General features: G+C 30.7%; 1 protein-coding gene across 6 annotated transcripts; it reads left to right on the top strand.

Moving 5' to 3' along the window:
• The first annotated feature begins 4,391 nt into the window (after positions 1-4,391).
• Positions 4,392-13,463, top strand: LOC114170534 ((-)-germacrene D synthase-like). Of its 6 annotated transcripts, none has more exons than XM_028056028.1 (7): positions 4,392-4,616; positions 4,730-5,015; positions 6,640-7,015; positions 7,158-7,373; positions 7,458-7,596; positions 12,519-12,764; positions 13,118-13,463. In XM_028056028.1, exons 1-7 carry the CDS (start codon positions 4,407-4,409, stop codon positions 13,409-13,411), a joined length of 1,767 nt encoding a protein of 588 aa, XP_027911829.1. In that variant the 5' UTR covers positions 4,392-4,406; the 3' UTR covers positions 13,412-13,463. The 6 variants fall into 6 exon arrangements, with proteins under 6 accessions (XP_027911829.1, XP_027911832.1, XP_027911830.1 ...); XM_028056031.1 differs by having other exon boundaries at positions 4,423-4,527; XM_028056029.1 differs by having other exon boundaries at positions 4,445-4,616; positions 6,661-7,015.
• The last annotated feature ends 496 nt before the right edge of the window (positions 13,464-13,959 follow it).

Raw genomic sequence — 13,959 nt, 5'->3', positions numbered from 1 at the left:
AATGTAATTCATGCTCCCAATTGCTGCAGTAAAGATTCAACCACTAACACAATGATAACATTTTGATAAGTGTTTTTGCTTATAGTGCCTTACTTGGAGTGCAAGTGTAGGAGAATGAAGCATTGCTTGATGATCGAAAATGAACTAACAAACTAAAAATGCCGCTGCAACAGTTGCCCCAACAGATCCTCCTATCCGAATCACAGAAACTAAATAAATAAACATCTAAAATCATGAAATTTAATAATCTCGCTTTCGAATTCTTTACTTGAGAAATAAGTTAAAACAGAAAAACGAACCTCACTCAATAAATTAAATCAATGAAAAATAGTTGTGTTATCCAATAGTTCAAGAAGTTGTTGCCTCACCCTAAAAGAAGATGGAACGAGAAATCCCAAATGCGGTGACACCAACGATGATTGCGGCGACGACGATGTCACCTTCTTCCAAGGACATTACAAGGTGAACGATGGCAACACACGGAGACTCGTCTAAGATGAAGAAATTGCCGCGGTGGTGGTTAAAATGGTGGCCACTTGAGGTCCAGGAAGCTTCTCACGGTGGTTGTTGCCACTTGTTCTACGTTTGGATTTTTGAAGAAAGTGAAGAAGGGAACATCGCGGGGCGGTCGGCGAAGGCTTCGATGGTGATCAGAGTCGTCGGCGATGGGCTTGGCCATGTAGAATCAAAAGCTTTTTGATCAGAAGTTGAACAACGTGTTTGAGATCGAGAGAAGAGAAATATTAAACCTAAACCTAGGCTGAAATGAAAATATGCAGACATAGTATTTTTAATTAAAAAATTACATAAATTTTACGTACGAAACTTTTCTCGTAGGTAACTTTTTTAAAAATAATTTATATATATATTTTTATTATATTTACTTTTCTACAATAGATAATTTTTCGTATGATTCTTTTAACTTTATCTATGATCAATTTTCGTTAGATAATAGCCAATTTTCTTATAGTGATTAAACTTGAGTTTAATTGTTCCCTAGGCTGCTAGGGTTTCCTTGCTCTTTCACCTTCATGCCAATGTTCAATTCCATGCACAACCATTCAACCAATTCATGTTTCTTGATGACTAATATAATTTTATGATTATATTATCACTCAACATGATCAAGCATATTGTCAAAATAATAATAAATTAAATAACACATAAAATGACATACTTAGGACTTGAACACAAATCCTATCACACATCAACCACTTGAGCTAGTCACTAAAGGCTCCCACTACCCGCATTTATTAATTATTTATTTATTTGATTAATTAAATTTCACGGATCTTACAGGGTCCCTGCCTCATATCAACTGCTTATGATCAAACAAGTACTTCAGACTCTTGTGATTGCTGAAAACTTGGAATTGTGAGCCATACAAGTAGTGCGTTAGGATTTTAAGGGCAAACAACACTACAGTTAACTCCAGGTCATGAGTTTGGTAATTCTCTCATGCACCTTTAGTTGTCGCGACGCATAAGCTACCAGTCATTTTTCCTGCATCAGCACACAACCCAATCCCTGATATAAAGCGTCACAATATACTTCAGAGGTCTTAGTCGTGTCTGGAATAGCTAACACTGGAGTAGTACTCAACCTTCTCTTCATGTCCTTAAAACATACCTCACACTAATTTGTCCAAGAGAAAGGCTGATCCTTCCTGGTGAGTTGCTTCAACGGACTAACCATCTTGGAGAACCCCTCCACAAACCTCTGGTAGTAACTTGCCAGACCTAGAAAACTTCTCACCTCTGTCACTATTTTTGGTCGTTCCCACTTCACCATTGTTTCAATCTTCGCTGGATCCACCGCGATTCCTTGGGCTGATATCATATGACCCAGGAATTGCACCTCTTCTAGCCAAAATTCACATTTAGACAACTTACCATACAATTGATGCTACCTGAGTATAGCCAATACTACCCTCAGATGCTTCGCAAGTTCTTCCCGACGCCCTATTTTATTAGTTTTAAACTACTAAAATTGGGATGTTACAAAATTAGTATTGAGAAAGATGCACAACACTAGTGAAAGTGGTCAATATCAGGAAATGTTTGGGACAATATTTTAGTTTTATATTTTTCTTTTCAATAAGATTTATGAATGTAAAACTATGATTTTTTTATTGAGAATTTCAATAAAAAAAAGAATAAATGTTTTATTTAAATATAAAATTCATGTTAATTATAAATCTTAGAAAAAAAAAATTGGGGTGTTATAAAATATATAATTTTTGTATTCAATTTCAAACCAGAAACTATGCCCACGCAACAATTTCAATCAAACTAAATTTAAACTTACAATTAACCTATTTTAAAAAATATATATAATTCAACATATTAAAGCATAAATATAAATATATATATATATATATATATATATATATATATATATTTCAAATAATAAAATAAACAATCACATAAAAGATTTAAAACCAATAGCAATGACAGGTAACCAAAAGTTCCAAAATGATTGTGTCAATGGCGGTGCTACAACGTACTAGTATACTCTACTCTGATACATTCCGCTAGTCACTGATTTTACGCTGATGACAGTACCTTTTCTTCATTAGACTCTAACCCGTTTTTAATTAAGAATGAATGTTTCTCATCGTCCCCAAGTCTTTATTTCATGATAGATGATGTGTATTAGGTGGACAGGGAAATAAAAGATAGCTTTTGGAAAATTTGCATTGGTGTAGGAGCAATAATATAGTTAGCAAGTCTTTTAATTTTATATGATTCTATATTTACAAACTGTATTTATAAAGTTATATATATATATATATATATATATATATATATATATATATATATATATATATATATATATATATATATATATTCTCCGTTAGCACCTGAAATAAGAGTCATTAAATTTTTTATACTAGTCATTAAATTAGATATTGAATTCTTTTGTGGCTAAATTTGTTTAAAAAACTAAAATATAATTCTTACGGCAACCAAAATATCGGTAGTTATTTAGCAACTTTTTATTCAATCTCTGATTAATTTGCAACTAAAATTTTCGTCATTACTTTTATTTCAGTCGCTAAATATTTTGTGATCAATTTTTGCCCGTTTAGCAAACCTAAATGGATGGTCAGTGAAACAACTTTTTTTAGTGTTTGACATTAGTATAATGGATAAGAATATCTTATGCATCTAGAAAAAATATATATACATAAAGTTAACGTGTTTAAACTTCCAATTAAAAAGATTAACCTTATTAACAAATTTTAATCAAGCGTTTAAAAAATTAAAATATAAACCTATTTGAATTTATGACGAGTAAATAAAGATCAAATGTACCAAATATATCTCTAAGCATCATTGCCTTTCAATTTAACACCTTCTCCTTATTATATGTCTTTTTGCGCATTTTTAGAGTTATTCTTGAAAAATATTTTTATGAGCTGTTTTTTTCAACTTCTCAAAAGAAAAAAAAAATCTATTTTGAACATTTCTTCTTTTATATTTCTGTAACATCTTGGTTTTATTTTTTACTTTTATTCTAAACTGAATTTCTATATTTTGATATTGTAAACTATAACCTTCACATTATAGCTACCACTATTTTCTTATCGATTTTGCAAGAAGGATAATGATCCTCTTATCACCTTTGTTTTTCTCTGGTCCGTCCACACATGCTAATGTAGCATCACGTTTCTTATATGTTTTTTGTGTTGTGTATGCATAAGTTGGTGGTGGTGCTTGATTGGACATTAATGAAGAATAACTTAATTTTATTAAGTACCATGAAGTTTTTCATCGCTGTTGTCAAACTTAAATGAATGGGTGTTGGGATGACAATATCTTTATGAACTTTTTTCAACATTTTTTAAGAATATAAGATTTTATTTTTAACATCTAATTTTTTTTTTATATATTTCTGTAACATCTTGGTTTTATCTTTTGATTTTTATTTTAAACTGAATTTCGACATTTTGTTAAATCTATAACCTTCACATTAGCCACCACTATTTTCTTATCAATTTTTCTAGAAGGATAACGATCTCTTATCACCTTTAGGTTATTGTAGCATCACGTTTCTTCTATGCTTATTGTGTTTTCTCACCATTTTCCACTCAATATTTTATTCTTGGCATATGTAAGGCAAATGTTTTTTCTTTACGTTTAGCTAAATATATTTTTTCATATAATGGTGAATAAAGTTTATATATTCTTTTTCAATTTCTAATTTCATGTAGAGTGAAATTATTCTTTTTCAAAGATATGAATAGATGATTGAACATTTTATATTTTTGAAAGCTTTGAAAAACATTGATTTTTTATTTATTTATATAATGTCATAATTATGTGATGGACTCAAAAATACATATTCTAAATTTAAAACCTCATGTATATGTGATGTATAAGTGTGTGTCTCATATCTGATACATGAGAGGCACAAAAACACAGTATTTAAGAAGCGTGTTTGCACTTCATTACGTACATGGTATGCATACTCCCCAACAAACCATGTCCAACGGTGGCTTATCACTTCCAACTTCTGTTAGTGGTGAAAAACCTCCCTTCACTCGATCCACTGCAAATTTTCATCCCTCTGTTTGGGGCGATCACTTTCTTTCCTTTGTTCCTTCTTCCGTTGTATTTACTTTTTCAATCTCTTTAGCTAAGATGTTACATTTGCATGATTTAACATTTAATCTGTGTAGATAAAACATTTCATATGACGACCTCTTCATTACTACTTCCTGCAGGAAAGTGATAGCAGTATTGAACAAGCTAAACTACTAAAAGAGGACGTGAGGAAGAGGCTTGTCTCACCGATTGATGATAACAATTTCTCTTTTAAATTAAACTTCATTGATTCAGTCCAACGTTTGGGTGTGTCTTACCATTTTGAGCAAGAAATTGACAGTGCTCTATGTCGAATTTATGAGATTTCAACAAAGGACAATGATATCATAGCTAACAATGATGATCTTTACCACACGGCTCTACTCTTTCGGCTGCTTAGACAACATGGATACCGAATTTCTCCGAGTATGTTTTCATGACCATTAACCAAATTTACTTTTCAAAGAATAATACTTTCTTGTTCAACTCACTACGATGGTATTAATTTTTTTGTTTAAGTTTACTTTTTATCTACTTCAGGATGTCTTTGTTTCTCCATATGAGGTAGTTGAGTCAACTATAGGATAAAAAAGTCTAAACAAAATTAAATACTTTGTTTGAAAAAAAATTGAAGCCTTTTTTTCACATGTGAATAAAATTCAAGTTCAAGTTGGTTTGAAACAAACGAGAGTAGGATGCATGTCTCTATTTTCTTAAATAAAGAAAAAGAAAAACAGAAAACATATTATAAATTATAAGATTTTGGGTTAGAGGGGATAATAATATTTTATATGTGGATTGAGCTCATATCTCATTAATGTTAAGTCTTGTTAATTTTTTCTCAAAATAGTCATTAGTGGTAACCATCTAAGTCTTGGTGATTGGTTCAGATAGGTCTTTGTATAAAAAATATTTTTGATAAAAAGGGTCAAGCAAGTATGTCTTATTTAAATGAATGACATTTAAGTCTCACATTGAGTAAAGGTGAAAAAATTGAGCTTCAAATGGAAATAAAATTTATAAATTTATTGTTTTAAGGTTTTAGGTTGGAAATGATATTAATCTCTTATAAGTAGGTTAAACTCATATTTCATTGGTGGTTTGTCTCTCCTGATGAATTCTCTTTAGAAAGATCCATCAAATTTAACTATAGAAAAAGTGTGATTTGGTGGAGACAAAAATAAAATAATGGGTTTCTTCCTTAAAATATGGATGTAGTTAAATATATCTATAAGAGAAAGACAAAATTACAATGAATATATTAAAGTAGTGAGTAACCACGAAATGACATTGGTAGGCTAATAGTGATAGAATTTGCCTCTTTTTGATCTTATTTTGGTTAGTTGACCATCACCAATTGTATATTTAAAATGAATACTCAAATCAATTAATTGCATCATACATACATGATTGATAGGGTCACTACAAATTATTTAGTCATCAAAACTTACCAACCACAAATATAATTTATCTAAATTGGGTTTATTCTCTTTTAAATTATACAAGACATTATTATTTGATCAAAACAATTTTCCCTTTTAAGATTGGTTTTGCATAGTAGTAAGTAACCACGAAATGACATTGGTAGGCTAATACTGATAAAATTTGCCTCTTTTTTTTTTATCTTATTTTGGATTGTTGAGCATCACCAATTATATATTTAAAATGAATACTCAAATCAATGAATTGCAAAATACATACATGTTAGGGTCACTACAATTTTTTTAGTCATCAAAACTTGCCAACCTATTAGAAATATAATTTATCTAAATTGGGTTTATTCTCTTTTAAATTATACAAGACATTATTATTTGATAAAAACAATTTTCCCTTTTAAGATTGGTTTTGTAGGGTGACTAAAACCAAGATATACAAATATTTGGATTTTAACATGTAAGTCATTTGCGTGGTAGACATCCTTGTAATAGTTTGTATAACTAAATATATATATATATATATATATATATATATATATATATATATATATATATATATATATATATATATATATATATACCTTGAAATTGACACATGATTAGAAGTTAAACAGGTGTGTTTTTCAAATTCAAAGACCAAAGTGGAAAGTTTAAGGAAAGTTTAGCCAATGATATAGAAGGAATGCTATGCTTGTATGAAGCAGCCCAAATAAGATGTCATGGAGAACATGTACTTGAAGAAGCACACAATTTTAGTCTGGAACAATTAACTCAGTTTATGACCACCCAACTAAGTTGTTCCCTTACGACACGAGTGCAACATAGCTTAAGACAATCACTTTGTCGAGGTTTGCCTAGGTTGGAGGCAACATATTTTATGTCTTTCTACGAAGAATATCCATCTCATGACGAAAAATTGCTAACATTTGCAAAATTAGATTTTAACAAGTTGCAGGAGCTACATTTGAAAGAAGTCAGCAATCTAACCAAGTAATATATTCCTTAAGCACTTAACCTTTCAATGTATAAATATATATATATATATATATATATATATATATATATATATCAATTAAAGTTTCTTTCTTTTTGTTTTTGTCTTTCAAAATCTTAATGTTGTTTTTTCATTCAGATGGTGGGCTAAGGATCTAGATGTCTCATCCAATTTACCTTTTACACGAGATAGGATCGTAGAATGTTATTTTTGGGCATTGGGGGTGTACTTTGAGCCACAATATTCTAGATGGATAACAGCAAAATTAGCCGCTTTAGGTACCATCATTGATGACATCTATGATGCTTATGGAACAATAGAAGAACTTAACCTTTTCACCATTGCAATTGACAGGTTAGGCACATCAAAATGATATAAGAGTATATCTTTAGGTTAATTCTACCAATATATCAAAGATAACTTTCTTAAAACTGACAGGTGGGATACTCGTTGCTTGGTTGATCTCCCAAAATACATGCAAGTATGTTATAAGGCAATTTTGGATGTATATGAAGAAATTGAGCAAGAGATGAGAAAGCAAAGAAAAGTATTTTCTATTAAGTATGTCAAGAAAGAGGTAAAATTACAATTTATTGATTTTTTTTTCTTATTATTTATTTATTCAATGGATACTAAGAAGTTGCTTTAAATATTTTGAGGTGTAAAAACTATTTTTTCTTCCAAAAAGATTATTTACCATATTTAACGACGATTTGGATTAACTACTATTATTAGGCAATATATATATATATATATATATATATATATATATATATATATATATATATATATATATATATATAATCATAAAATATTTGACAACATATATGACTCCAACAAATACATAGACCATTGTTCTTTTAACAGCGGAAATGTTCTTACAAGATTCTCTTTCAACATCCTTGTTTCTAATTCGAAATAATTACTCCTCTTTTAATGAGATGTTGAAGATTGCCTACAAGACACTCTGACACTCAAGCTAGTAACACATGACATAAAATAAATATGGTAAGTGGTTGTTAAAGATGTGATTAAGATGATGTTTATTTATCTTTGCTAGTGTAAAGGTCATACCTTTCAATCATTTAGATCTAACAAATGTAATGGTTGGGGGAGGATCACATGTAGACATTTGGGCTTACTTATTTGCATATAAATAGGGTGATAATGTTGTGGTGGGGACCATTTTTCTGTTTTGGAGGTGAGATCTTTCTATACTCTCATTCTTTATCGAGGTATGGCTTCATCTTCTTCTCAAGGTTATTATAATGAATCTTTGGAGAGGTTGGGTGAAACCAATAGAGTGGCAGAATCTACCAATAGTAGGTCTTTTAGGTCCAATATGGGTAGTGATGATAGTAAGCATTAGTTTGCTATAGAAAGGGTTGCGGATAATGTGACTATGCCCCATGGTTATGAATTGGTAGATCCTAGAATTAAGGAAAAATGTTTCCAAATATCGATGGGCGTTTATAGTAACAACCATTCTGAGAGCATCTCACTTCTTAAAAATGATATTGAAGAATGAATGAAGGTGTGGGAATCCCGTTAACATCGATTAAGGTTAATTTGTTTAAGGGCACCAACTATGATGCTTAGAATGTTTGGTGGTATTTTTTTTTTTGGTGGGGAGGGCACCTTCCTCAATGCTGGCAAGAGGTCAAAGTTAAGAGCCTATTCTTGAATACATGTTATATTGGTATAGGAGTGTAGTAAGCTAAGCGAAGGGACCTTGACTCCTTTAGTCGAGGTCTTAGTCGAGAAGCGCCCTCCTTTTCAAATTCTTTTATCTGGTATAGGCACCTTGACCTTAGCCTCATTTTAGAACTCCCTTAGCTCTTCGAGTTGCATGAATTTGGCCATTCTTCTCTACAGTTAATTAAGATCAGTTGTTGGCTTCTTGCACCAAATGGTCTTGACCGTAACATGATCACCACGTGATGTAGTGCCACCTTGGGGTTAAGGTAGTGAATGTTCAAAGTCACTTTACCACAACATTCCATGAACATTTGTAATGACTCTCATTTATCCTGCCTGATGTTCACCAATACAATGAACATCAAGTGATGAGGCTGATTGGTTGCAAATTGAGTCGCAAAGCGCTACACTAAAGTCTCAAAACAGTCTATTGAATAGGGTGGAAAACGAGTAAACGAACTTAAAGTTTCTCTTTTGAGGGATGTTGGAAAGATGGGCTAAAAAATTGCATCATTTGTTGTAAACAAATTAACTTGTGTTGTGTAGAAATTTATATGCTCATTTGGATATGTGTTCCCACCATTTCGATCAATGGTGAGTGATCTTATTATATTCCATTATATTGTAAAAAAAAGGGGATGCTTAAAGGATCTTCCCACTTTGACCAAGGTATGGTCGGTGTTGTATACTTCCGGCTTCCACTTTTGGGATATGTCACGAACCACACATCTCAAATGGTTGTGTGTGGTTGGGACTCCCTTTTGTCTCTCCTCTTGACCTTTCGACACACTTATTCCAATTTCTTCTTCATAAGTATGTTATCCTTCTTGAGTGCATTAATGTGTCCTCATTTTTCTTTCTTAATTTAGAGATTTGAGGTTGTAGTTCAAGTAGCAATGTCATGTCCCCTATAGTATGATTATTATGAACCTCTAAATTTTATTGCTTCTTAATGTTAACCATGTTCCTAGTCAACACTATCCAATATTTTATTGCTAAATATTCTTTTTGATGTTGGAATGACCTTACAAGATACTCCTTTAACAACCTTACTCCAATCTTAGACAATTTTGCTTCTTCTGTCGAGATTTTGACAAAGTGCATGGAAGATATGTTGACGCTCAAGTCAGTAATATATTACATACAATAAATATGGTAATAAATGAATTAACAATTCTACCTCTTAAATAGTGCACACACTTTTGTACCGCTTATATATGGTTTTTTCCTGAATGTGCCTATGCTAAGTAGACTAGTCTGATCTAGGGATACTTAGGATATATACACTACTATAAAAACAACAAATATTTACCAAAAATTTAGTCATTAAATGACTAAAATCGGTCAGATAGAAATAGTGACCGATTTAGTGGCTAGAAAAATCAATAACTATTATGTTAGCAAGTAACCATAGTGACCAAATTAGTGACCTTAATCAGTGGCCGAATCTATGATTGAAATCATTGATTGAAATCAATAACTGAAATTGCAATTGAAATTAGTGACTGAAATCAATGATCGAAATCAATGACTGAATTTGTGACTGAAATCAATGACCAAATCAGTGAATGAAATTAATGACTAAATTGTGAATGAAATAAGTGACCAATTTTAAAATTTTGATCTTGTCACTAATGTTTTTTTTTTTAATTTTCAATTTATTTTTTTCTTAAATAATATAGGCTAATCAATATAATTATATATCTATCTATATATCTATTTATATATATATATATATATATATATATATATATATATATATATATATATATATATATATATATTCAAAATAAGATAATTTCATCATAATTACACTAGTTTTACATAAATACTTTATAATAATACAATCATAAAGATATGATAAGATTATTATATAATTAATTCAATGTCAACAATACAATAATCACAAGATACAATTAAGAAGAATAAAATTTCAATTAGTAGTTGATGTTGAAATTCCATCTTCTCCATCAAAGTTCCCCAAATTGAGCCAATGCAACAAAATTGTTTTAGTAAATTTGTTCATTTATACTAAATAAGAAAACTATCATAACTGTAGGAAATTAAAATCTTCTTTCGCACAAAAGCATGAATGATTTACTCTCTCAAATGTTTAAAGCACAGAGTAAGATAAAGGATAAAAACTCACAAAAAAAGAGAGGAAGTTCTTATTAAGTTCAACACACCAAACAAATCAAAGTGAACCTTCCAAATGGCACTTTTATAAATTAGAATTTTTTTTATAAGAATCTATAACATATAAATGTTAGCTTCTATTTGGGTCCTGAAGTTTGTCTCAGGTAAAATTTCCCTAGCTAAAAGGACACCAAGCTGAATTTTATATATGTATTCAAACGGAATAAAATATGAAAAAGAAAATTATATAATTACAAATAGCAAAAAATAATTAGAACCTTGTATTCATTCCTCACCTTTAGTTTTTAGATATTAAATTATCATAGTAAAAACTGTAGATTTATGCAGACATTTTTTATTCATAACAGAGAACCCAATGTGCTAAAGCTAATATATACTAAACCGATTGCAAGCAGGAGTCACACAATCTGAAACACCGTAAGTTGTATTTAAGTGAAGAAAATTTTTTATTTGTAGAAGTATTGACCTTTGAAGAATTAACAGTCTAATATGGTTGTGAAAATATGATGGATTTGTGATAGGCCTTTTACAATGCAAAATAACCTGCTGAATCAAATCATATTACTGTAACAACAAATCACGATGCCATTTCGAAGACTCCAACGCGATGGCAAATGACCCTTTCCTAGATTCTTGCATAGTCCCCCAGTCAAAGGAACATTCCCCTGTTTTTTCCCCTCAATCTGAGAACAATCAGCCTCCGTCAAAGATTTCTTCGAAACCATGGAACACGGGGTTCCAAATTTTAGAAAAGTATCGTCAACCTAGTTGGAAAACCACACAAGGAGTTGAAGGCAACGAGGAGTGAGGATGAGACGAAGAGGAAGAATGCCAGGTTGGCGAAGATGACGAAGAACCACATGGCAAAGAAGGCGACATGCTTAAGGCTGAAAGCATTGAGGATGTAAGTAAGAAATCATAAGGTTGAGGAGGAACAAGGCAGGGTGGTAAGGGGATTTTTGAGGGATTTGGTGGAAGGGAGGAGGAAGACCGGAGCAGTGGTGGGAGTTGTTAGGGTTTCTATAATACCCCTCTCAACAAATGGACTGTGATGAAGAGAAGGTTATTGTTGGGACAAAAATATTTAATTTGAGTGAAATTTTTGGGAAGAAAAAGAATAAGGTGAAAAAAGAAAATATAAATAACAAAATATAAAACGAAATATAATATTTATAATATAATAACCGATTTAGTGACATTTTTTTATGATCGAAAACTTTATTATTATTTTTGTAACTAAATTACATAAATTATTATTCGTTACTAATTCAATCGTATTCTATATACACGTCTCACTTGCCATATTTTTTTTCTTTCATTAGAAAAATAAAAAATTGTATTATTTAATGTGTGACGATATATAAACGTCACAATTTTACTTTTTACTATTTAACACAGAAAAAAACATTTTTATGTTAAAATATAAAATAAATTTAAATGAATCGATCGAGTTGAATAATTAAACTATTAATATTATATTATAATTAGATAGATGTAGAATGATTAAAAGGTGTATCTTTAAAATTTTCATATTCCAAAACCTGTATAATTTGTGGTACACAAGAGTGTGACCATCTTTTTCTTATGTTAGTGAAAATTGAGAAATATATTTTGCAATATTATATATTTGTACCTTTGTGCTAGATCAAAAGACTAGTCCATGCTCAGATGGCTGAAGCGACATGGTGTCATTCAAACCACATTCCAACACTGGAAGAGTACATGCAAGTAAGAATATTGTCTAGTGGTTACCCTATGTTGATTACCTCATCTTTCCTAGGCATGGAAGATATAACAGAGGAGATCCTTATATGGGCAACGAATGAACCAATCATTATTGCAGCTTGTACACTTATGTTTAGGATCACGGATGACATTGTTGGAGATGAGGTGCACTCTACACACTAATTAATTTCTATCAATTTAACTAAAAAGAGAATGTAATAAAGTTTTCTATTGAAATATTGATGAATACACCTAATTTTAGAAAATATGTCGAGAAGAAATAACAATAATAGAATTATACGTACTTTCTCAACTAGGTTGTGCATGACCCGCTTATAAGTAATTTGAGTTTATAAGAAGAAACATTTTCTTTATCTTATATTAAGAGTTGGCAATTGAAAAACTCTTACAAATTTAGAATAATAATTTTGCTAAGATCATTAATAAATCCTATATATTACCGGTTAAATAATGATTTTGTTTGGATTTTCTTTTTGTTGTTATTTTTGTTTGTGAAGATTGAACAAGAGAGGCAACATGTTGTTTCAAGCATCCAATGCTATATGAAGGAACATAAAATCTCAAGGAAACGTGCCATTGAAGAACTACTCAAGCTAGTTGAGAATGCTTGGAAGGACATAAATGATGCATGCTTAGCTCCTACTCAAGTTCCAATGAAATTTCTTATGCGTGCCGTCAACTTTACACGTGTGGCAGACGTGTTTTACAAAGATGAAGATACCTATACAAATGCAGGAGGGATAATGAAAGATCACATTGAAACTTTATTAGTTAAAAAGATGTCTGTATAAACTAAAATCATATTGGTCTTTTATTAATTATATGTGATCTATATTTGGTGTAGCAGTCAGCTTGAAACTCCATGTTGTTTGCATATACATCTTGGATTGTTAGACAGGGATGGTTAAAGAATAAAGATCTGTCAAAAAAGAAAAAATATGTCAATTATTAATAATTTATTTTTAGAAATATTAAACATCACTTTGGACAATAAAAATCATTTGCCTTCAAGATATAACAATTGAAGTAAATATTAGCAAGTGAAATGTTATATTGATGAGTCCATGACCCTTCTAGAATCATAGAGGACCTCTCTAGAAGGACCACAAGAAGCATGGCTAGAAGGAAGACCCCTAAATCTTTGTCTTTATTTTCCATTTTCTTATGTTGATTTTTCTTGTGTTGACTTAAGTCAAGTTGATTTGTTGACTTAACTTGAGTTGACTTGTTAACCCTTGACCATGGGTGTTTGTTCTTTAGGTCAAATTTGGAGAAGGATAGTATAAGACCCTAGAAAATTACAATAATTAGAAAATTATATAAATGAGGTTGTATGTAA

The sequence above is a fragment of the Vigna unguiculata genome, chromosome 11, assembly GCF_004118075.2.
Source record: "Vigna unguiculata cultivar IT97K-499-35 chromosome 11, ASM411807v1, whole genome shotgun sequence".
Taxonomy (NCBI): Eukaryota; Viridiplantae; Streptophyta; class Magnoliopsida; order Fabales; family Fabaceae; genus Vigna; species Vigna unguiculata.
This window is presented reverse-complemented; position numbering and strand designations above follow the sequence as displayed.